Source organism: Camelina sativa, chromosome 3, assembly GCF_030686135.1.
Source record: "Camelina sativa cultivar CO46 ecotype springtype chromosome 3, ASM3068613v1".
Taxonomy (NCBI): Eukaryota; Viridiplantae; Streptophyta; class Magnoliopsida; order Brassicales; family Brassicaceae; genus Camelina; species Camelina sativa.
The window spans coordinates 25,734,870-25,757,804 of NC_141882.1; the positions used below are offsets into that span (position 1 = coordinate 25,734,870).

A 22,935-nucleotide genomic window follows, 5' to 3' on the forward strand; every position below is an offset into this window, starting at 1 on the left:
GACATGAGTTTAAGGTTTTGACTTTAGACTTGTCAAGGGATCGATCAATTTAGAAATACAGTTATCAAAATCCTTTTCATGTATATCTTAATTGGCCTCGAAACCTATAACATAAAATTCTTAGGTTTAAAATAAAGAGGCTTGGGTCACACGGTTCATTGATTGATCGTATCGGGCTTCCGACTACATTTTATGTATTAACTTACCACAAGATGTGTGTCTGGTCAACAAACTTAAGGAAAATGAATATAAATTGTGACTTAGGATGTGCTGATCGGTGGGGATATTTAGATAAAACAATCAATCATGCATGCACCTTTAGATTGTCCACCAGTGCGGCAGAACTGGGCATAATCACATATATATTCGGCACGAAGTTTAATCACCTTTTGATCACTATACGGAAATATAAATTATTTACGCTAATATCCGTGGAAGTTTAATTTCTGTACGTATATACATAGGTGAAAGCTCTCGTTAAGACTATGTCATCTATTCTCGAACCTAAGGTAAAACGGAATCTCGTGTTCTTGTTTAAAGGCAAAGAGACAAAATTCTATGTTTTTGATGATTTGTGTGTCCTCCACAAAATAATTATGTATAGTGATTTTCCATTTTTCCTATGATTAATGTTGACCTATTTTATAATGTACGAAATCTATAATGTTGCATCAAATAAACAAAAAGTCATAATGGTTCATCAAGTAAAGCAAAGATTGTAACAATATTCATATAATTTTAAATTGCAGCGGTTGTCAATAAATCAAATGTTGCAATGGTAGGTTACAGTGATTCACTTAAATATATATTAGTAACTAAAATTTTTTTATTTATGAAAAGCTATCATATAGAGGCAATTACTAAAATATATTTTGGTAGTTTTTCATAAATTTACCAAACAAACCTAAACTTTGCAATGATTTATCAAATTAGGTCAAAGTTGTAACGGTATATATATACCAAAAAATAATTAAAATGGTTATTTAAACAGTTGTAACAATTTGTTTAATATATTTTAACAATTCAAACAGAAAATTATAATTAATGAAAATTATTATAAAAAGATGCAACTGTAATAATTTTTTTTTAGAGATTGTAATTTTATATAGAATTGACTTTTGTATGCATAATAACTTCTGTATCTAATTTATAAAATATGATGGTGTATCCTCTTTGAAAAAGCTTTATAACTCATGAAATATCATGACTTATGTCAAATGTAGTTAAAAAAATATTATATAATTAAATGCATATATCTATTGGTAAATCTAATCACTAAAAAAAGCAATTACAATTATAACTAAATATAATAAATGTTAATGAGTATTTAATGCTAGATATCTTCTTCTAATATATATATATATATATATATATATACATACAACTTAATGAAGTATATGCAAACAATACCAAGTCTAATAAGAGAAGAGAAAAAATGCCAACACGTCCAGGCATACCTGAATGCAGCAACTATCTTCTAACAGGAAACTGTGATCTGAAAAAATGCAAATACCATCACTCCATGAATATAACCCCGATAGAGCATGGACTGGCCCTCAATAACAAAGGCTTACCGTTAAGACCTAATCAAGCCGTTTGCCCAGATTTCAGTCGCTTCGGCCTTTGCAAATCTGGTCCAGCTTGTAAATTCGACCATTCATCATCCTCATCCTCAGGTTCCAAATTATGAAAATGAAACTGATATTCCCTATCTTCTGTTCCTTTTATTCTAAATAAGATTATAATACTTATCCAATATATATATATATATATATATATATATATATATATATATATATATATATGCAGAATCATGTATTTTATTCACCATTTGTATTAATAATATATGAAAGAATGTAATGATCAAGTTTTGATCACCATGGTATCAAAAATGTTCATTTCATGTAACAAGATTGGACTTTTTGTTTCGATTTAATCCAACCAAACAAAGGCCTAATCAAGTTAGTAGGCTCCAATGGATCCATAATGAATGCCTTGAAAATAAACCCAAAAGAGGATCGATCTTACCTTATTTGAATGGCACTGTTTACTTACGAGATTAAACAAGGATCACAACAACAAACACTCTGATGCCAAACTAGTTATACAAATTCAATTAATGAAAAGGATGAGGTTAAATGCTAATCTTCACTTTATCAACCCTCTCATATCATGATCTTCATCAATAAGAATCAATAAGAATCAACTTCCAAGCATTAACCTTATTCTCAAAGAGAGACTAGGGTTAAGGGAAGCTTTAGCTTTTACGTTCTTTGTTTCTTAAAGCAACTTAAGCAACTTACGACGGGTCCAGTAACTAGGTCTGCGGCAAAGGTTCAGGCTCATAGCAGCAAGTTATTTCTTACTCTTTTCTCCTATGTTGTTTAGCTTGAAAGCTTCGATTTTTGTGAGATGTATGAATGTATTTGCCTTGCTCCTGTGATTTTATGAATTTAGTTTTGGGTCTCTTCAGTTTATTACTTCTGATTTCTCTGGTTTTTGTAATATTTTGAACTGATGACAGATTAATATATGTGTGAGTTTTTACTAGGGGATATGGTCTCTATTTTCACAGAATTTTCTCCCAATGGCTAATCACTCGTTTGAGCTTGGCCGCATTATAGACCGTGCTCTAACTCTAATATTGTAAACTGTTTGGATTGATCTTTGTTGATGTTACAAACAAAAACTTTTGGATGTTGTGTCTGGATTGATGTGTCTTTGTGTTGGTGGTTGCAGAGAAAGTCATGTAGTAGATACAGTCATACAGAGTCGCTCTGTGTTCTAGCCGGAAAGCTGGTCTGGTCTGTTCGCATTGATCTTCAGTTCTTCACATTTTGGACAATGGAGGGTAAGTTTATTTGGCTTCATTTCTTCTTCATGTTTAGGTTCTTGTTGTAACAATGATCTTTTATGTGAATTTTGTTGCTCACTCTCTAATATGAAATGAGGTTTTTTTTTCAGAACCCCAAGTTGTTTTAACACCAAACTCGTTAAGAAGAAACCTGCAGAGCAGTAATACTCGTTAATTGTGATGTTTTTGAATGTTTTTTTCTCCGTTATGGATCTATCTGCATTTCCTTACTGTGTATTGACAACAATCGGATATATCTAGACTTGAAGCCGAAGCACAACTCCAGCAGAAGGATAGGGAAATTGCAGCTCAAGTTTTAGGTAACATGTTTTTCGCTTAGACTTTTGGTTGACATTAGATTGTTTCTCTTTTTACAGGAAGCCAAAAACACATCAGCTTTGAAGTCCCAGATTGAAAAGCTACAACAGGAGAGGGATGAATTCCAAAGGATGGTGATTGGCAACCAATTTGCAAACACTTTGAATCTATTTTCCTGTTTTTCATCTCTCTTGTTTAATCATTTGTGTGTCCTACGACTTCACCAACTGTACAAAAAATAAGATTTTTACCATGCCTGTGAACCGATTCAACTTGGGGGTCACAAGTTATTCAACTTTTGACTCTTTTTTTTTTGTTTTGGTTACCATTACAATCTAGGGTTTATTTATCTCTATGTGATTGGTATGTTCTTATAAGGTTAATGGCAGATTGCGGCTTCTCATGATTCTTTTGTTTCATATGAGCAGATGCATATGGAGAGGATAACGTGGTTACGTGGAACATGTCTTTTTCATATATTCAAAGCGAAGTGGCTGTTCATTGGATTGTTTCAAGGCAAAGTGAGCAGAAGAAAGGCTTGGATGGGTTACATGTAGATGTAAATTTAGTCTATGTTCTTTGTAATGTTAGTTTTATTTTGTTTAAGACTTGGTGGCACTTGATGTTATGTAAGACTTATTTTGGTTAATGTAATATTAAGGTTGTGTATGTTGATTATTTAATGAAATATAAAAATATAAAATCTAATTTAATAAATTTTGAAAGAAAAAAATTCTACCACATTATATAAAATAGCATTAATTTTGTGTTACTATAATATAGCTATGGTAGAAGCTCCTAACATAGCGTGTAAAATGACTTATAACATTAGTTTTAAAAATTAGAAAAGTCCCATAACAGAGCATACACCACATCAACAACAAAATGACAAACAAAAAAAGCTAGAAATAATATCTTACACAAATAAAATCAAAATACGACTGAACAAGAAGCTTGAATCTAGTTTCTGCAAACAGAACACGACATGAAGTATCATTACAACAGCTTCAAGTACACATAATAAGATAATCGATTCAACTCAAAAAAACATCATAAATTATCAAATATTACATTCGACTGAAGATTAACTGCATTCTTCCTGTAATTGTGAGAAACAACAGACGATTCAGATCTACCTAACATGAATTATAGTAAATCATTGCAAATTAACGAACACCCAAAACAAATATTTTACCTTCTGAGTCACTTTCGACCTCACCAGTATGATTTGGATCAACAATGAAACTGACGATCGCGATCTACAAGGATTGTGACTAACAGAGAATGAGAATGAGACTGAGAAGAAAGAGAGAAGAATGATACTGAAAGATCAGAGAAACATATTGGATCGAAAGTGAAAAACATTTTCGAATTCAGAGATGGTTTCGATAGAGTTTCAGAGAAGAACGAGAGAAGTGGCAACTGTAAAACCTAGTTTCTTTCTTTACTTCTTTTTTCTCTGTTTTCTTTTTTACATTTTTTCTTTATTTAATAAAAATTTTGGTGGCAATACAATTTTCATTTTTCCGGTTTCCCCTACAATAGCCTTTTCACATTAGACTATGCAATCGTATAACCAAAATGTAAGCACCACATCAAAATGTATTCCCGCTCATCCTACTATAGCGTTTCAAATTATGGAAATGTTAGGTAACTTTTTAAGAAATTCAACTATAGCAAAACCAAAAAATCCGCTATTAAATACTGCTATTAAAACCATCATTTCATGTAGTGTAAATCAAATGTTGCAATGTTGGATACAATGATTCATTAAATATATATATTAGTAACTAAATATTGATTTTTTTATGAAAAGCTATCATAAAGAGGTAATTAATAAAATATATTTTGGTAGCTTTTCATAAATTTACTAAACAAACCTAAAGTTTGCAATGATTTATCAAATTAGGTAAAAGTTGTAACGGTATATATATACCAAAAATAATTAAAATGGTTAATTAAACAGTTGTAACAATTTGTTTAATATATTTAAACAATTCTTATAGAATAAAAATCCTTACCATCATCTAAGTTCCGAAGTTATAATTTGGGAACCATGTATTTTGGTAAAATATGTTAGACAATAAAAATCAATGAAAATTTTAAAATAACACAATCTATTATTCATAGATGTGAAAATAGTCAGATAGATGGAAGTAGCTTAAGATATATGTGTCGCATTATATAAATATTGTACTTAGACATTGATTTAGTTTGTCTACCAATATATGAAGCATAGGTAAATCCAACCGTATATTAGGTTCATCTGCAAATGTCTTTTTGATCATAGCAATCTGATTATCACTCATGATACCCCAGTTTCTTTTGCTAGCAAAATTTTCTGATCTTGCATGGTTTGTATTTATCTTTTTGTTATTCATTATTTTCTATCGTACTTAAGATTTTGATTTGATATGGGATACAACTTAATATACATATTTATATAAGAAACATATCCTATATTTCTTTACGCTAATAAGTAAATATTTCATTTTTGCTTTTGAATTAGTTTTTTATTTTGGTAAATATTTTTCTAACTTTTTTTTTCCTATCGATTAACTTAGACATATGTGATAATCTGGACACGTGTCAACATCTTATCGATAAAACTGACACATGTCACGATCGCGTTAACTTTGACATCAAATTTTATATAATAAAATTATAGAAATTTGCAATACATGTCAAAACAAACAAAAAAATTAAGTGAGCGCCATGCTCACTGTTATTAGTTGCAACTTAACTCATCAGCCTGAAGAAGATGAGTTATACTCCGATGGTGGCTTATCTCTTTCATATCTCGTACAAAAAATTCTCAAACAGTGAGTGTTCAGATTGGACGGAAATGGTCAAGGATAAGCTGCCATCATTTGTGGAACTTGGTAGCACAAAAGACAAAACCTCGTATGCACCAGGTCCCATATATATGGGACGACCCCAACCAAATTAAATTTGGGTATTTTTTTGAACCAAATTAAATTTGGGTATTTTTTTGAACCAAATTAAATTTTAAGACAAGAAGATAGCCATCATCAGTCATTTCTAGTTTAACGTATTATTCAGAGAAGTAGAACCAATGATAAGTGTTCAGATCCCCCAAATTCAAATATTTAAAACTAAAGAACAACAATATTTCATCAAGAATTACCAGACGAAGGACACAACCTTTGGCTACATTTTTACGCACAGCAATTTGGTAATTTTTCTTTACTGCTGACTTAGACCAACAAAGAACCCAAGGCTGGTGTTCATCAGCTTCAATTCCAGCACTGTCCTGAATAAGGGAGAATGCCTGCGGTAAGCCAAGTGGAGCAATGCAATCTCCAGGGGAGATTTGATTTTCGGTGTATTAGACAATCTGACAAATGAAAGTTTTTGAAATGATTCTAGACTTACCATCGTGAACACAGGTCTGGTAACTTTAAAACCAAGAATTTTACAAGATCATCAAGCGAATTATCTGCCCCATATACTTAAATGCCTTTGCTGTTTCCTTCAAGCATTTGTTTTTCTCGTCCCGAGTCCAGTGCTTCATTTCCCAAACGCATCACGTCAGATATAAGATCAAAAAGCAGAGAGAACCTTGGTTTTTTTAGCAATTGAAGGAATGAAGAATTAAAATTTTAGTTGACAGTCTCACCTCCCCAAGCACGTTAAGTTTCTCACGGACGCCTTTAAGCAAGTCTTGTGCTTCCCCTTCCCACCTATTGAACTCCATCTTCTTTCCTTCCAGAAGCTTCTCAGATACCTTAAATGAATCAATTGATCAGTTACATTTGAAAACTGCGCATATAGAGAAGGGTGACCATGCAATTATGACAGATCTAAATCATGCGATATTGACAAAAGTAAGAATCAGAACATGTTTCCATTTGTTTATGCAACATAACCAACAAAATATATAGAACGTCCAGTCATGATACATCTTGAAAATAAAGACAAAAGCATAGTTCAGCTATTGCTTAAGACCACGTTAGCCTGACTGACTGTTTGCCCCTAACTAATTAGTCGGTTAACAAATTCTTCAACAAACTAATGGATTAAGGATTTCAAGGTGTCTTTACTATGGTACTATTTGATATACTTGTGTGATTATAAGTTAGTCCCAATGAAGAAGAGAAGAAATCTTCTCAGATTCCACCATTGTCATTCTCATGCTTATCGCAACTCTCTCATACCCTGCAAAAATCCCCTTAACCCCAACTCTCTAGTAGTATACCCAACTTCTATTTATAATCTTTAACTCCATCAAACTAGCTGTTACCATCAAATATGCTAGATAAGACCTTATCCAGTTAAAAAAACTCTTCTCTGTTACTCCATGAAGACTTATCAAAGAAACTAACCTTGTTTACAATAACTTGACCACCAGCAATGTGTGAAAAGTAGATACTGTAGAAATGAGAAAGAAACAAAGGTGCACTTTCTCCTGCTAGTTCTTTTAAATACTTTGCATAAGAAACTCCTATGTTACTTGGTTCTGGAATAACCAAATCTTGTCCTCTAAACCATTGTAGATCCTTCTCAAGACTTTCACATCTCTCTAATCCTGTTCTCCTGAAGTAAGCATCTGCACGTTTTCCACATAAACCCAAATCACATTATCAAATCAAAAAAAAAAACTTTCCACATAATCTACCAAGCCTCAGACAATTGCAAGTTTCAACTCTTGAAACTGAAATTAGGTCAAAATCTAGCCCCCAAAAAAAAAAAAAAAAGATACAGATCCTAAACGCAAATCATTAACAAATCATAAACCATAAGCCCAAATCATTACCGTAACTAGATATAATTGTCCATATAATCATATTCATATACCATGCCTAAGCCTGTTGGGAATTGCAATTTTCCACTCTTGAAAATGAAACCATAATCCTGTTCTGAAGTAAGCATTTGCCAAAACCCATAAACCCATAAACATCACCTACTCACAAAGCCGTCCACAGTAATCAACTCTTGAAATTGAAATTAGGTATCAGGGCCAAAAGAGAGAGAGTTTTTCTTACAAGAAACATTCTCAGATTCGTCTACAATTCGTTCAATAGTATCGAAGACAAGCTTGCTATCAACTAAGTACTTAAGAAATCCCTCTTGGCTTGGCCTCCAAGTCTCTCCCTTTACATCATCATCATCATCATCATCGTCTTCTTCTTCATGTTCTTCTTCGTTTTCAGTATTATCACCAGAAAGATGCAATTTTTTTCCACTAGTATTGCGTAACCTCATGGATACGAATCTCATTTCCTCAGTTATCCCAATGTTTTCTCCTGGGTACTGTTTCCTGTACCTTGTTCTCTTCCTCTGTGAAGCCTTTTGCTGTGAAGGTGGTGGTGTTGATGACGAACGACATAAATTGAGAAATTGATTATGTGTATTTGAGATTTTGAACGGGAAAAAGATATAGGTGTGAAGATGAGAGTGAGTGAGCTTATGAGGTGGCTTAGAAGAGAGTACTGGAGGAGTTGGCCTGAGATTGAGAAGAGAAGCCATGGCTTCCGACAACCAAATATATCTTTTTTCTTCTCCCAAGAGTATGAGGTTCCTATATTGTGAAATTTAAAACAAACCAAACGTTTTTTACTAGGCCTTAAAGCCCACCGTAAGTTTGCACAAATAAAGCCCAGCAAGAGGTCAAAGCCGAGGGAGTTTTTAGTGTTGTAAACAACTTGACGGCTGGATTTATCCCTCAGAGGTCAGTGCTGTAGAGGTACAAAATTGACGGCTGGATTTAGTAATGATGGTTCGATATACTTTCAATGTGGTTGTTTGAGTTTGTGATGTAATAGATTGCTCTTGAGAATTTATGTGTTGATCATACGATAACACAGAATTTTGAATACTTCACTGATTTCTTACTTCTTTTTAGTAGGCTCGCTGAGTGATTTCTTCTATGAGAATGTTGTGATCATACCTGTATTTCATTTTTCCTGCTATACCTAAAACTCTTTTTACATAATCTTTTACTTCTAGGTATATTAATGGTTGGAGTCGGCCTAATGCAATTTCCTACATGCCCCCAAGAAGCAGTTTTGTTGCAGAAGTTACTTTTGAGGCAAGTTGTTTGCCAATATTTGATATTGTTCTGCTCAATTCTAGTTTAGAATCACAGAGTCCAATGTTATTTATTCTTGGAATCGTTTAATATTTTGCCTATTTTATTGGCTGCAGGATATCACAGAGGCCAAAGAATTTTTCAAGCACAAAGGGGTCCATGTCGGATCGGACTGACACAAATGCTTACAACGATCAACGATCAGAAGATAGTTTTTGTTATTGACAAAGACCTTAAATGTACTGTTTAGATATTTTGATGTTAAACAGTATTTTTGAGTGATAAGTAAAACGCAAAAGCTTATGCTTTCCAAACACTATCGCAAAAGTAGAACAATTTTAATATTCTCTGTTCTTTTTTTTCATCATTCTGTCTGGACTAATGTCAATGGATGGTGCCAAAAAACCAAGCAGAGTGATTAAACCAAAATAGCTTAGTTGTGAAGAGAAGAGACTATCTTATATTTGAAACATTGTTACACCTGCAAATACCAAACTCTGCAATTTTCTGCATCAGTTGCTTTCCTGCAAATATACATCAACAGGAGCACATCATATGTCGGTAGGAAACAACTTGCATATAGGTCTTGCAATTAGCCAACAAGTGCTTAAAATAAACTTTTTTCTATAAAGCTTATTTCTGCATCTGAATCTGCCGTGATCATATGCAACAATTCCAACCAAAGAAATTCAAAATGTAACAAATTAACTGATAGAGAATGAAAACACACAATCAGATAAACTTAGCATAAGGTGATATTCCAGTAAAAAGTAACATAACAAACATAAACGTCTAAAAATTCAGACAATTGCTGCAATCTGAAATTCCATATGCATAAGATCTATATGTACATAATATAAATAAACTTTTTATCCATATGATATATATTGGTAAGAATGATTCTGAACATGCACCAAAAATTTAGGGATCACTGAAAAAACAAATAAAGCTTCCAGATCAAAGGTTGCAATTGGTGATGATATGGCAAATTTGAAGAACGATGACGAAGTTTGAATCAGGGTGATATGATGAGATAAAACAAAGCAGACAAAAAAACCGGACCATTGTCTGAAGTTCATATAAGAGACCAGAGTTATATACCAACTCCTGATTAGATAAAAAAAACACAGGAAGGTAAGACACATCTATATATGTTTCACAAGGAGAGATCTTAACAACAAAACAAGAGTAAGTAAAGAAAATAAAGCAGATTCAATGTCAGTGCTTTCTAGCCTTCTAGGTCCATGAAACCTGATTTCTGATTTCTAGTCAGGTATACAAAACTGCAAGCTCAATTCAACACAAAATACAAATGTTCTATGGCGAGTGGGGAGATGGAACCAAGAATGGGGATGAGAGGTCTTACTTGAAGTAATGGCTGGGTTGAATTAAACGGTTGTAACAATTTGTTTAATATATTTTAACAATTAAAAATAGAAAATTATAATCAAAGAAAAACTATTATAAACAGATGCAACTGTAATTATTATTTTTCCAGGTGTATCCTCTTTGAAAAAGCTATGCAACTCATGAAATGACTTATGTTACATGTAGTTAAAAAAAAAGATTATATATAATTACATACATATATCTAAAGTATTAGGTAAATCTAGTTACTAAAAAAAAGCAGAATAAATAAATATAAATTTAGCATTATATTATAGTTAAAAAAAGTTACAATTATAACTAAATATAATAAATGTTAATGATGATATATTTCTTGAAAACATGTCATTTGAGTATTCAATGCTAGATTCTTCTAATATATATATATATATATATATATAGAACATAATCAAGGATATGCAAACAATACCAAGTCTAAAAAGAGGAGAAAATATGTCTGACAAAAAATTGCCAGAACGTCCAGGCAAACCAGAGTGCGGCTATTATCTTATAACAGGAAACTGTAATCAGGAAAAAAAGTGCAAATACCATCACCCCAAGAATATAACCCCGATAGAACCTGGACTGGCCCTCAATGACAATGGCTTACCCTTAAGACCTAATCAAGCCGTTTGCCCACATTTCAGTCGCTTTGGCCTTTGCAAATCCGGTCCAGCTTGTAAATTCGACCATTCAACCAAACCATCATCATCCTCATCCTCTGCTCGCAAATGATGAAAATGAAACTGATATTCCCTATCTTCCGTTCCGTTTATTCTAAATAAGATTATAATATTTATCCATATATATATGCAAAATCTTGTATTTTATTCACCATTTGTAATAATAATAATATATGAAAGAATGTAATGATCAAGTTGATCACCATGGTTATCAAAAATGTTCAGTTCATGTAACAAGATTGGACTTTTTGTTTCGATTTACTCCAACCAAACAAAGGCCTAATCAAGTTAATAGGCTCCAATAGATCCGTAATGAATGCCTTGAAAATATAAACCCAAAAGAGGATCTTACCTTATTGTTACTGGCACACTGTTTACTTACGAGATTAAACAAGGATCACAACAACAAACACTCTGATGCCAAACTCTAGTTATACAAATGCAATTTGTGAAATTTTTTTTTTGAAAATTGTGAATTTTCATTACTGAAAGGGATTGTAGAAACTACAATTGTTTGTTACATAAGAGAGGCCTTGTCAAAAAAAGATAAAAAGCAAGGGCAAACTGATGAATCATACACGGGTACTTATGCCAAAAAAAGGGTTAGAAATGCCTTAGCCAATCAATTTGTGAAATTTGATGAGGTTAAATGCTAATCTTTACTTTAGCAACCCTCTCATATCATGATCTTGGGGGTAGACACTTTTGACACTTCCTTGGCTGTGTCACCTGCAAGAAGGAACATAATTCAAACCAGTTAGTGAATCCAAAGGCGACTTCTAATCAATGATCATATCGACTCTAACCCCGTTTTGTCTTTGTAATTGATGCGAGCATACATGACTCTTTATCAAACCCCACAAAGGTAGCCTACTTTATATTTGCATATCCAGTCAAAAAAGTAGAGATTTATCGAAATTGTGATCCCTGATTCCACATTATCAACAACACCAGTAGTAGTTCATAGTCTGTTTCTATTCAACAGGTAATAAATAAGAGAGGGTTGGAGACTAGTAAAATTAACCTGACTGAGTGGTTGCTGTGACTTCACCATAGATGGCCTTGAGCGTGGAAAGAGGAATAACCGCGGAAGCACCAGCGGAAGCAGCTTCAGCAAAGAGCTGCTGTTTCCACTCCCACATAGTGACTTTCATTGCCTTGTTAGACTTGGAGAGCGAATCCTTCTGCTCTGCTAAAGCCTCGACATACTTCTGCTGTTGATCAGATCTCAATCCCAAAACCACAAACGATACCCCAAGACAAGTGTTTATGACAGCATTGTTGTTTATTGCTTCCGATAGAAACATCGCAATCTTATTCGCCATTTCTGCCAAATCCAAAACTCTAAGATCATCACAACAACAACATGACTAAACTCGACAACAATTTCAGCATTTCGTCTACACAACTTACGACGGAGATAAGATCGGAAACAAAAATAAAATGGCTCACCTGAAACGAAGGTGGGTTGATGGCTACGACGGTGAGGTTTTTGATACGGCGGCGCCGAGAGAGAGAACTCGATTCCGTTTCAGTACTTTTTTAAGTTGTGTTTAGTGATATGACTGTAGTTCTAATTTAATTAGGGGGTAATTTAGGTATTTTACATAGATAAAGACTTTTTGCCAAGTAATTAAAGTACTACAACTACAACAATGGTCATCTAAAGATATATTAAAAAAAAAAAAAAAAAAAGTTGTTAAAAGTCGATCGATCATCATCATATTCAAATTGTCGTCTAAAGGCAAAAAAAAAAAAACCACCACACCATCGAAGATTCGGGAACTGAGAATTTCTTAATTCCTCTCTCCTTCCGAAGTTATTTTTTTCTTGTTAGCGAGATAGGTAAGTAAAATGCTTTCCTCTGTTACGAGTTTCTCTTTTTGCTACTTTACTTAAATGTTCAAAAACCTATCTTTTTTTTGAAGGATCGAGGGTTCGAATTTCCTGTCGATTTCTCTATTATGTGAACGAAATCTAGGAATCGATTTCGAGTTTTTTCGAGTTTGAAATCAGTTTCATAGGTTAAAATTCGTTGACTTGTGAAAATTCTAGGTGTACGGAACATATATTTGTCTATTAGTTGTTGGTTTAATCGGTTGATCATGGAGCAGAGTAAGTTGAATTTACATCTTCTGATATTATAGTATTGACTTTACTTGTGGAAATTTTTGTTGATTTTTTCACAATTCTGTTTTTGTTTTGTTTTGTGTGTGTGTGTATATGGTGGACTCAAAAACCTTATCCTGATAACTAAACTATTCATATTTTGGTTTCTACTGATATAACTATTCTTTGGAAGTTTTCTTCTTTTCCCTTCTGTAATTACTACTATGAGCAAAAATCTTGTTTTTGTGTCTGTTACTGCACACAGCATCATGATTAGCGAAATGGAAACTGTTTATTACCTTTTTTAGTTGGTATCTGAACATCCTCTTTGTTATCAAATGAGTCTAAGAAGCTGAACTGTTGGTTGACATATATTGTTTACAGTGTAGTTAGCTCGTGTGAGAGAAGACTGTAATGAGCTGTTTTGGTTGGTGTGGGAGTGAGGATTTCCGTAACTCTGCTGACACCGGACCTAGGCCTGCGCACAACCCAGCAGGTTTCTCAGTTTTTTTCTTTCATATTTCACCTGCGTTACTTGTCTTCAGTGTTTCTCTTAGTGTTCACTCCTTTGGATTCAATATAATTAGGATTTTGATTGTTCTTAAGGTTACAATGGAGGCCACTACCAAAGAGCTGATCCACCCATGAACCAGCCAGTAACTCCCATGCAGCCTATCTCTGTACCAGCCATTCCTGTGGATGAGTTGAAAGATATAACCGATAACTATGGCTCCAAGGCCTTGATTGGTGAGGGTTCTTATGGAAGAGTGTTTTACGGTGTTCTCAAAAGCGGTGGCGCAGCTGCCATCAAGAAACTTGACTCTAGTAAGCAGCCAGATCAAGAATTTCTTTCCCAGGTAGGTGTTATAAAGCACATCATTTCATTTTCTTAGGGGCATTCATCTCGTAAAATATATATATTGCCAAAACGAATCACCCCGGCTTAACGTAGACCTTATGTGTTCTATGTGCAAATGGTCCAGCATCAAACCACTCCTTTGGGAATGTTCTGTCTAGTTTTGTACTAACGTAGAAACTTTTAACAGATATCAATGGTTTCGAGATTGCGACACGACAATGTTACTGCACTTATGGGTTATTGTGTTGATGGCCCTCTCCGTGTTCTTGCTTATGAATATGCTCCTAACGGATCTCTCCATGATACTCTCCATGGTGAGTAACTAAACGTAAACCATTGCTTGGATATGGATCAGTCACTCTCAATACTTAAACATCTGGAAAGTAAGTTACAGCAAGAAGAAACTAATGAAACGTGGTGATCTTTGGTGCAGGCCGAAAAGGTGTCAAAGGAGCGCTGAGAGGTCCTGTTATGACGTGGCAACAGAGAGTTAAAATTGCTGTTGGTGCAGCCAGAGGACTTGAGTACTTGCATGAGAAGGTGAGCCCTCAGGTCATCCACCGAGACATCAAATCCAGTAACGTACTTCTTTTTGATAACGATGTTGCCAAAATTGGTGATTTTGATCTGTCTGATCAAGCCCCTGACATGGCTGCTCGCCTTCACTCAACTCGTGTGCTAGGAACCTTTGGCTATCACGCTCCAGAGTAATACCCTTTTCAAGATTTTCTTTACCCTGAACAGTTATTTTCAGCTTGTTACATTCAGACTAATCTATGGGCTACACGTCTTCACTCAAAAACGTTTGGTTCTCATGCTCTAATGTTATGAAATACTTATTCATTCACATGGATTTCGTTTTTCTTACCCGTACGTGCTATTGCATCTCTCTTCTTGACGAATCTAAAGCTTGAATAATTTTGCTCTTTATCTCAGATACGCAATGACAGGAACGTTGAGCTCCAAGAGCGATGTGTACAGTTTTGGTGTTGTTCTACTGGAGCTCCTTACGGGTCGTAAACCAGTCGATCACACCTTACCGCGTGGACAACAAAGTCTAGTGACATGGGTAATGGTTGGCCCATTCTTCTCTGCTTCTTATTCTGGTTTGCTGCTTCAATAAGAGAGGCTTTTTATGAAGACCAAATTTTTAGTAAACTCATTTAGTCTGTTAAAAATGACAAAAATAGGGTCAAACCACAAATAAACTTAGAATAAAAAGCCCTCCTTAGGCCAAATTTAGGATGTCAAAACAACTTAAGACGCTGGAAGAAGCCAGAATTTTTTCCATATAGATTACTGCGACTCAAAATGTTTTTTAAAAATGAATTATTGTTGCTAAATAATATAGATGTTGTGTGTTGTCTCAGGCAACCCCTAAACTAAGTGAAGACAAAGTGAAGCAATGCGTTGATGCAAGACTACTCGGAGAGTACCCTTCCAAAGCTGTTGCCAAGGTATTAATCCCAAAATTGCTTTCCTGATCATTGTTTCACTAGAACATCCAAGTTTCAACTTAGAAAACTAGTTTATTTGAGTGCTGACATTAGAACCAAACTAGCGAAACCTCAGTTCTGAGGTTACCTTTTCTTGCAAATGCCAAAGAAAACAAGTGATACTTGCAGTCCGCAGTCATCTACATGACGATTGAAACATTTGATGAGTCTGATTTTATTTGCCATATGGTGCGATATAATGACCAGCTAGCTGCGGTGGCTGCACTCTGTGTGCAGTATGAGGCAAATTTTAGACCAAACATGAGCATCGTGGTGAAGGCACTTCAACCTCTTTTAAACCCTCCTCGTTCTGCTCCGCAGACTCCTCATAGGAACCCCTATTGATCAGATATTCAATCCCCATCTCATCTTTTTAAAGATGATTTATCAAAGTGTGTCATACTCTTTTTTCTTCTTTCTGTGTGTAAATTTCTGGGACTTTATCTCATTAACCCTTCATTCAAATCCCACATTTGAAGAGGTATGTATGTCTCTATGTCATTATATTTTTATGTTTACTTTGTGAAGGAGGACGAGCCAAATTTTGTTTGTTTCTCGTAAATTTATTATCTAAAAAAATTCATTTCTAAATTCTCTGATACCATATTTTTTAATATTTAGATGATGTTTTACCACAGGTCTTAGATATGATTATAGGAATTTGCAACACATGTCAAAAGTCAAAACTAACCGAAAATTAAGTGAGCGACATGCTCACTGTTATTAATATATTTTTTTTTGCATATAATGTTAAATTAATTTAAGAAAAATAACGTTTTCTTTACAACCGGTCTAATTCATTCTGAAAATCTAAGAGAATAAAAACAGAACAAAACATTTAAATTGTTACAGAGTTTCCAAAGGCCCTAATATCCTCTAGATGTTAGTCAAACCCGTAGAGCCGCTGCATACCGCATGTCCCCCTCCCTCTGATGCTAGGAGCTTATTACGAACCTCTCTGTCCAGCAAAGCTAGGAGCTGAGTTGCTGGGATGGCTGATGTGCCATGCCTTCTCTCATTTCTCTCTCTCCAGAAAGAGTAGACACAGATCTGAAAGCAATAGCGAACCAAAAAAGACGTAATCCGATCATTGGCAGGCTGTGTGAGAAGATTTGTAACCACACCCCAATCCGTGGAAAAGCCACGAGGAAGAGGAGAAAGAGTAAGGCCTGACCAAACTTCTGCAGAATAGCTACAGCTGAAAAACAGATGATCTTGAGTCTCCGAGTGGTGAGAACCCAGAACACACAACCTAGGTGGACCCGTATGCCATAACATCATCCAATAAGCAGTCGAGAGGCGGTTCCGCATGGCAAGCCAAGTGCAAAAGGAGAAATTTGGCATAGCATGAGGAAACCAAACAATTGTGTACCATGGTATCTGAGGTGAAACAATGCGAGTGTGGTGCCAAGTGTCCTTGGTAGAGAAAGTGTCGGAGAAAGAGTCCCCCTTGCTTCTCCACAACACTGCATCTGGTCTAGAATTGTGCCGACGTTGCAGCTGCTGAGCTAAAGCACTCTCAATGAGATTTAGCTCAGACTCCCGATGGCGGCGCACACGTCGATGACACCAAACCTCAGCCAAGGTAGCAGATTGTTGAATACCAAGGGCAAGAATTCCATGACGCCCTATTCGGTCTATAATACATCCCAACGGAGACCACTTATCGAACCAGAAAGAGGTCCGCAACCCATTCCCCACGTCACACTTACAGAGTCCCCTTCCTGTATTTTAATAATTTACGCCAAATCCACGACCCTGCAGAAACTGTCCCACTAACAGACCAGAAAGATACCCCCTTGAGCAAATTAACTGACACCCAAGTAACCCAAAGGGAGGAGCTATGCGAAATGATTCTCCAGATCAGCTTCAAACAACAAACATTATTAGCCTCTTGTAAGGATCGAAGACCCAAACCACCCTCGTCCTTCGGCTTACAAACATCCACCCAAGCCACTTTTGCCTTATGCGTATTTAACTTTGGACCAGACCAAAGGAAAGCAGAGCAAAGCTTATCAATTTCCCTGATACAGTCTCGCGGGAGGCGAAATGCCGCCATCCATAAATTTGTAATGCTCCAAAGGACTGAGCTGATCAAATTTAACCTCCCAGTAAAAGATAAAGAGCGTGAAGTCTAGGTGCCTATCCGTTTCCTGATTTGAACCAGTAAAGGTTGATAATCAGCTACAGCGAATCGCTTTGTGAGCAAAGGTAGTCCCAAGTATCGGACCGGGAGTTGACCTATCGCAAAAGGAAACCGAGCACAAATATCATGGTGGACCGCCTCTGTGATACCTGCTAAATATAGTGAAGACTTCTCAAGAATGATCCTGAGGCCTGAGGCTTTAGCAAACTCCTCAAACACCTTGATGATACCATCAATTGATGTAACCTTTCCATCCGTAAGGACCATCAAGTCATCCGCAAAGCTGAGGTGAGTAAGGCCCATTGATCGACACCGAGGATGATATCCAAAGCAGCTAGAAGTTGCAGCCTTGTCAAGTTTCCTAGAGAGAACCTCCATACAAATGACAAACAAATAAGGTGAAAGGGAGCAACCTTGCCTCAAGCCGCGGTGGCTACCAAAGTAGCCTGCAAGTTCCCGATTTACTTGAACCGAGAACGAAGCCGTGGTGACACACAGAGTGATCCAGTGGATAAACTCCAGGGGAAAAGCCATAGCATGAAAGGTATTTAGCAAGAAAGACCACTGAATTGATTCAAAAGCCTTGGAGATATCAATTTGTATTGCACAACGAGAGGGACCCATATCCTTGTGATAATGCTTCACCAACTCTGTAGCCAACAAGACGTTTTCAATCAACAACCTATCCTTCACAAAGGCAGATTGGTTCCCAGAGATGAACTTAGGCAGCACTAACTTGAGCCGATGAAGAAGGGGAGTTATACTAAGATGAGATTACTTTGCAAGAAAACAAAACAGTAGTGGCAACTTAACTCATCAACCACCATTGAAGAAGGGGAGTTATACTAAGATGGTGGCTTATCTCTTTCATATCTCATACAGAAACTTCTCAAACAGTTTCATGTGTTCAGATTGGAGGGAAATGGCCAAGGATAAGCTGCCATCATCTTTAGGACTTGGTAGCAAAAAAGACAAACCCTCCAATGCAATTGCACCAGATCCCATAAATAGGGGACGACCCCAACCAAAGTTTGCATCATAGATGGGTAATTTGGCCCAGCTTGTGATTCCCAAATTTGGGCATTTGTATGTATGTGCACCGCGGACCAGTGCTGACAGATCAGGCTGCATCTCCAGGTAGTCAAGAGCAGACCTTAGATACTCATCGTCCATGCGAACTATAATGTTATGAATCATCCATGCAGCATACCATGTTGGCTTTGATAGAAGATCCCCTGCAACAGTCAATGGTGTCGCAGTGAATACCACATTGCCAAAGTAACCAAGTTGTAGCTGCGGGCGAAGTCTGGACCTTCCATCAATTGCAATGTACAGTTTGGTCTCTTGGTCATCTGGAAGTCCGCGCGCTTTACCTACTGCTCTCCAAACGTGTCCAGCCAAGACCTCGTATGAGCTGTAGCTGACAGTGTTCCCATCTTGCTTGGATTTAGCCTTGAGAGCAAGAAGAATCTCACGTGATATTTTGAAAATAGAGACAGTGGTATCATGAGGGCCTGGTTTGGAGGACGAAGGGATCCTCATAGTGGGGGAAGGCTGATATTCAACATGATGAAAAGCAGGCTGAGGCGGGTGCCTAGCGCGGAGGAGGGTCCGATCAATGAAGGGTGGAATGGTAAGGTCAAGTCCACGGGCCATGTCAAACCATGTATTGATAAAATGTAGAGTAGAGGAACCATCAGCCACGTGGTGCTGCAAGCCAACCCCAAGGGAAGCTCCCCCACGTTTAAAGAAGGTCACCTACTTCATCAAGGAACATAGGATCAAGCTAAGCTAAATTAAAGAAAGACAATGTTAGAAACCTAGAACACAAGCCATCAATTTTCAACCTATAAGACGAGGAGCGGTAAAGTTTGTACGCCGACGGAGTAATCTACATTGGGAATAAGCTGGCAGAGAGTGAGGGAAGGAGCGAAGTCCCCAAGATCGTCGATTGCAGAGGGAGTATCAGCGACGACAAAGAGAACACCGGCGCCATTGCAATCGATCTCGATACGACCATCATTGTCTTTCGTCAAGCGACCAGCCATGGGGTAAAAGGAGACGATGGCCTTGGAAAGAGCGTCCTTGAGGACCTGAGGGTCAAAGAAATTGGAAGCACTGGTGGGTCTGTAGAAGTAGACAGTGGGGCTGTGGTACTTAGCGATGATGAGGTCAACGTGGGAGTTCCAAAGTTTAGTGACTGGGGTCTCGGCGGCAGGCCGGAAAATGGTGGAATCTCGTATGTTAATTTTCATAGATGGGTTTGGACTGTTACAAGATCAAACGCAAAAGAAAAGTTTTATGTTTTAATGACTTTGATCCAAAAAATTGTGTGACATTGGAGGTATATCTTTAGTAAGTGGGAGGAACAAATTATGATGCAGATAAAATCAAAGAAAGAGAATATTCACAAGACCGTTGGCAAAATTCTAGCCATATAAAGGAAAGGAGTTTTTTTGTAAGCCACATGGTTCTTTTGGATACACAAAACTTCAATAACATTTTTTCCCGCCAATGCAATTATGTCTCCATTTTCCACCTAACTATCCAACCATTTCTACAATAGTACGAGCCAAACTTCAACTATAGCATCACTATGTTAATCGCTATCGTCTAATGATATTAATGCACAATATTCTTGTAGTACATGTAGAGATATATGACACAAGCTATATTATGCCATGTATCATAAACGTACTTTTGTATAGATATATCAGAAACGTACATATAGAGATATATGACACAAGCTGTATTATACGAAACATTTTGCCATATGTATAAGAAACGTACTTTTGTTGATAGCTTGCGTCATATCTCTATGACCATGTACATTACGGTAGTATTATAGCCAACAATATCATACTGTAAATAGGATGCGTATACGTACTTGACTATAGTATATTAGTAGAGTTGATTAGTTTCTAGAACTATTCGCAATGCAATTAAGTGGGTGGCACAATATTCAGAAGACGTTGGCAAAATTCTAGCCATATATGAATACCCTAAGTTGAAAGGAAGGAATTTTTTTTTTATGAATACCCTAATTTTTGTAAGCCTCATGTTCTTTTGGATATACAGACTTCAGCCGACAATGCGATTACGTCTCCCTTCCGTGCAACTGTCTTTATTGCTAGCGCCACATAATAGGGACCGAAGAAAAATAAAGCTGTAAACACAATTTGCTTATGACCCCAAGCATGTGGGGATACTGTCAGATGTTAACAATGACGGGACGCTGGGACCATTTTTTCCATCGCTGGATAAAGCAGCGACTTGTTTTTGTTAGTCATGACTTAATTAAGTTACGTTAAGTGAAAAATGTGGTCAAAAGTCATGACTTGTTGAAAAGTCGTTTACGTCAAAAGTCACAAGTGAAAGCCACGAGTTTTAATCCTTTTTAATATTTCGTTTTGTTTTATCAAATTTCAAGTATATACATATATTATATAGACGTAGTCATGGCAGTGTAAATACCACTAGTTTCAGTTATATAGACGTAGTCATGGCAGTGTAAATACCACTAATTTTCAAAGATTAGATAAAACAAATGAGCAAGATTTAATAAAATTTTCTAAACAATTTCTTAGAATCCTTCATTTTTTACTTTCTAATTTTCTATGATTTTTTTTTTAAATCAGCAAGATTTTTAAAAACAAAAAGTCATTAAAATTCTTTCTAAGTCCTAAACCAATACCCCCAGAGTTATTAGATTGTGATTTGTAAAAAGTCATTTAAAATCTTAACAAATCTGGGTTATTGGATTCAGACTTTTATAAAATCATTAAAAGTTTTGTGTTATTCAATTAAAACAAAAGAATCTAGGATTATTAATTATTTTAATTATTATGTTATTGGTTCATGATTTTAGACACTTTCTTTACACTTTCTCGACATATCTCGATGATATCAAGATGGACAGAGAGGAGTTCTCTTCTTTTTTCTTATCTTTTATTCCAAGAAATGTAAATGTAAAAACAGATTTTTTGGCACGCTATGCGCGCACGTCTCCGCATAATGTTCTGTATGTAAACAATTTCCCTTCGCATTGGCTCCTCTGAGCGAATCTTTAAAAAAAAAAAAATATAAGGATTGTTCGGAGGACTTTACAAGATTTTAGAAAACTTATCAACAAAAATCTCTAGCAATCTTTAACAATCTTTCACTTATTCACTTTTAATGATTTTGTTGAATCTTCAAAAATCTTCATAAATCTCAAACCAATACCACCCCTTACTCTTTCTTCCTTTATTGATTACAGTTTTTTACTCAGCCAGAACCAACCAGCCACTTTTTTTTGGTGATTTTCAAAAGGAATATTTGCATTCTAACACACTTTTCTATAAAAAATAACATTCTAACACAATTTTAAACCACCACACACTTTTTTTTATAGTGTTTTACTTTCTTACCATTTAACTCTCTCCAAACACATTACTTCCCAACAATACATCCTTCTTTTAATTTTTATTTTTTACTCTATTTCCTTTCCTTTATCTTTTTTCCTCACCCTCTCTAACTCTCTCTCCATCTCCAAATAATTTTTATTTTATTTGTTTATCTTACTCCCTTTCTTTAATATATATGTTTGAATAATCTTGAGTGGTAGATAACAATATATATATTCCTTAGCCACATTTATATCTTTTTTTAATTTTGCATTTTGATATATTTATCATCTGCAAAATCAAATCCATATGCTTATATGTTTATGATTATTTAGTTTCATGTTCAATATATATAATATCATCCATCAAATCTTTTTCATTTGTTATTGACCATCAGTTTTATGTTTTCTAGTAAAAATTATTCAGATTTGGCTACATTTGTTACAATTGCTATGAAATTAAATTTATGATTATTGTTTATGATCTAAAATTTAGGGTTTAGGGTTTAGGGTTTAGGGTTTAAGGTTTAGAGTTTTAGGGTTTAGAGTTTTAGGGTTTAGAGCTTAGAGGTATAGGGTTTAGAGTTTAGTATATAATATAATTAACGGTTTCATGCTTAGGTTTTTAGGGGATATGATGAGGTTAAA

The 22,935-nt window shown here is 35.5% G+C and overlaps 4 protein-coding genes, 1 long non-coding RNA gene and 2 pseudogenes across 18 annotated transcripts; 3 read left to right on the forward strand and 4 right to left on the reverse strand.

Annotated features, from left to right (window-relative positions):
* The first annotated feature begins 1,393 nt into the window (after positions 1–1,393).
* On the forward strand, positions 1,394–1,877 carry LOC147947702 (zinc finger CCCH domain-containing protein 13 pseudogene; annotated as a pseudogene). The gene has a single exon (XR_015587255.1). The product of XR_015587255.1 is annotated as a zinc finger CCCH domain-containing protein 13 pseudogene (transcript).
* A 4,334-nt stretch (positions 1,878–6,211) lies between these two features.
* Positions 6,212–8,794, reverse strand: LOC104777730 (putative inactive heme oxygenase 2, chloroplastic). 3 transcript variants are annotated; one of them, XM_010502033.3, is made up of 5 exons: positions 8,179–8,794; positions 7,519–7,742; positions 6,813–6,920; positions 6,569–6,701; positions 6,212–6,446 (listed from the first exon to the last, which is right to left on the reverse strand). In XM_010502033.3, exons 1-4 carry the CDS (start codon positions 8,660–8,662, stop codon positions 6,609–6,611), a joined length of 909 nt encoding a protein of 302 aa, XP_010500335.2. In that variant the 5' UTR covers positions 8,663–8,794; the 3' UTR covers positions 6,212–6,446; positions 6,569–6,608. The 3 variants fall into 3 exon arrangements, with proteins under 3 accessions (XP_010500335.2, XP_010500338.2, XP_010500336.2); XM_010502036.3 differs by having other exon boundaries at positions 6,212–6,441; positions 8,179–8,710; XM_010502034.3 differs by having other exon boundaries at positions 6,212–6,493; positions 8,179–8,710.
* A 629-nt stretch (positions 8,795–9,423) lies between these two features.
* Positions 9,424–10,703, reverse strand: LOC147947703 (uncharacterized). The gene is made up of 2 exons (XR_015594429.1): positions 10,591–10,703; positions 9,424–9,748 (listed from the first exon to the last, which is right to left on the reverse strand). It is a non-coding gene; the product is annotated as an uncharacterized LOC147947703 (long non-coding RNA).
* A 315-nt stretch (positions 10,704–11,018) lies between these two features.
* Positions 11,019–11,511, forward strand: LOC109132286 (zinc finger CCCH domain-containing protein 34-like). The gene has a single exon (XM_019243884.2). The coding sequence runs from the start codon at positions 11,028–11,030 to the stop codon at positions 11,343–11,345; it is 318 nt and encodes a 105-aa protein (XP_019099429.2). The 5' UTR covers positions 11,019–11,027; the 3' UTR covers positions 11,346–11,511.
* Positions 11,512–11,775: 264 nt separating this feature from the next.
* On the reverse strand, positions 11,776–12,876 carry LOC104777731 (uncharacterized). The gene is made up of 3 exons (XM_010502037.3): positions 12,746–12,876; positions 12,318–12,620; positions 11,776–12,022 (listed from the first exon to the last, which is right to left on the reverse strand). Exons 2-3 carry the CDS (start codon positions 12,616–12,618, stop codon positions 11,970–11,972), a joined length of 354 nt encoding a protein of 117 aa, XP_010500339.1. The 5' UTR covers positions 12,619–12,620; positions 12,746–12,876; the 3' UTR covers positions 11,776–11,969.
* A 62-nt stretch (positions 12,877–12,938) lies between these two features.
* LOC104758116 (protein CYTOSOLIC ABA RECEPTOR KINASE 11) lies at positions 12,939–21,326 on the forward strand. Of its 10 annotated transcripts, none has more exons than XM_087506792.1 (8): positions 12,939–13,138; positions 13,792–13,898; positions 14,009–14,259; positions 14,449–14,575; positions 14,695–14,968; positions 15,198–15,330; positions 15,632–15,718; positions 15,965–16,348. In XM_087506792.1, exons 2-8 carry the CDS (start codon positions 13,817–13,819, stop codon positions 16,100–16,102), a joined length of 1,092 nt encoding a protein of 363 aa, XP_087362918.1. In that variant the 5' UTR covers positions 12,939–13,138; positions 13,792–13,816; the 3' UTR covers positions 16,103–16,348. The 10 variants fall into 10 exon arrangements, with proteins under 10 accessions (XP_087362918.1, XP_010500342.1, XP_087362921.1 ...); XM_010502040.3 differs by having other exon boundaries at positions 12,943–13,138; positions 13,787–13,898; XM_087506795.1 differs by lacking the exon at positions 15,965–16,348 and adding an exon at positions 20,982–21,326 and having other exon boundaries at positions 12,948–13,138; positions 13,787–13,898.
* Positions 16,341–20,397, reverse strand: LOC104777732 (shikimate O-hydroxycinnamoyltransferase pseudogene; annotated as a pseudogene). Its single transcript, XR_015594431.1, has 2 exons — positions 19,751–20,397; positions 16,341–19,661 (listed from the first exon to the last, which is right to left on the reverse strand). The product of XR_015594431.1 is annotated as a shikimate O-hydroxycinnamoyltransferase pseudogene (transcript).
* Positions 21,327–22,935: the final 1,609 nt, after the last annotated feature.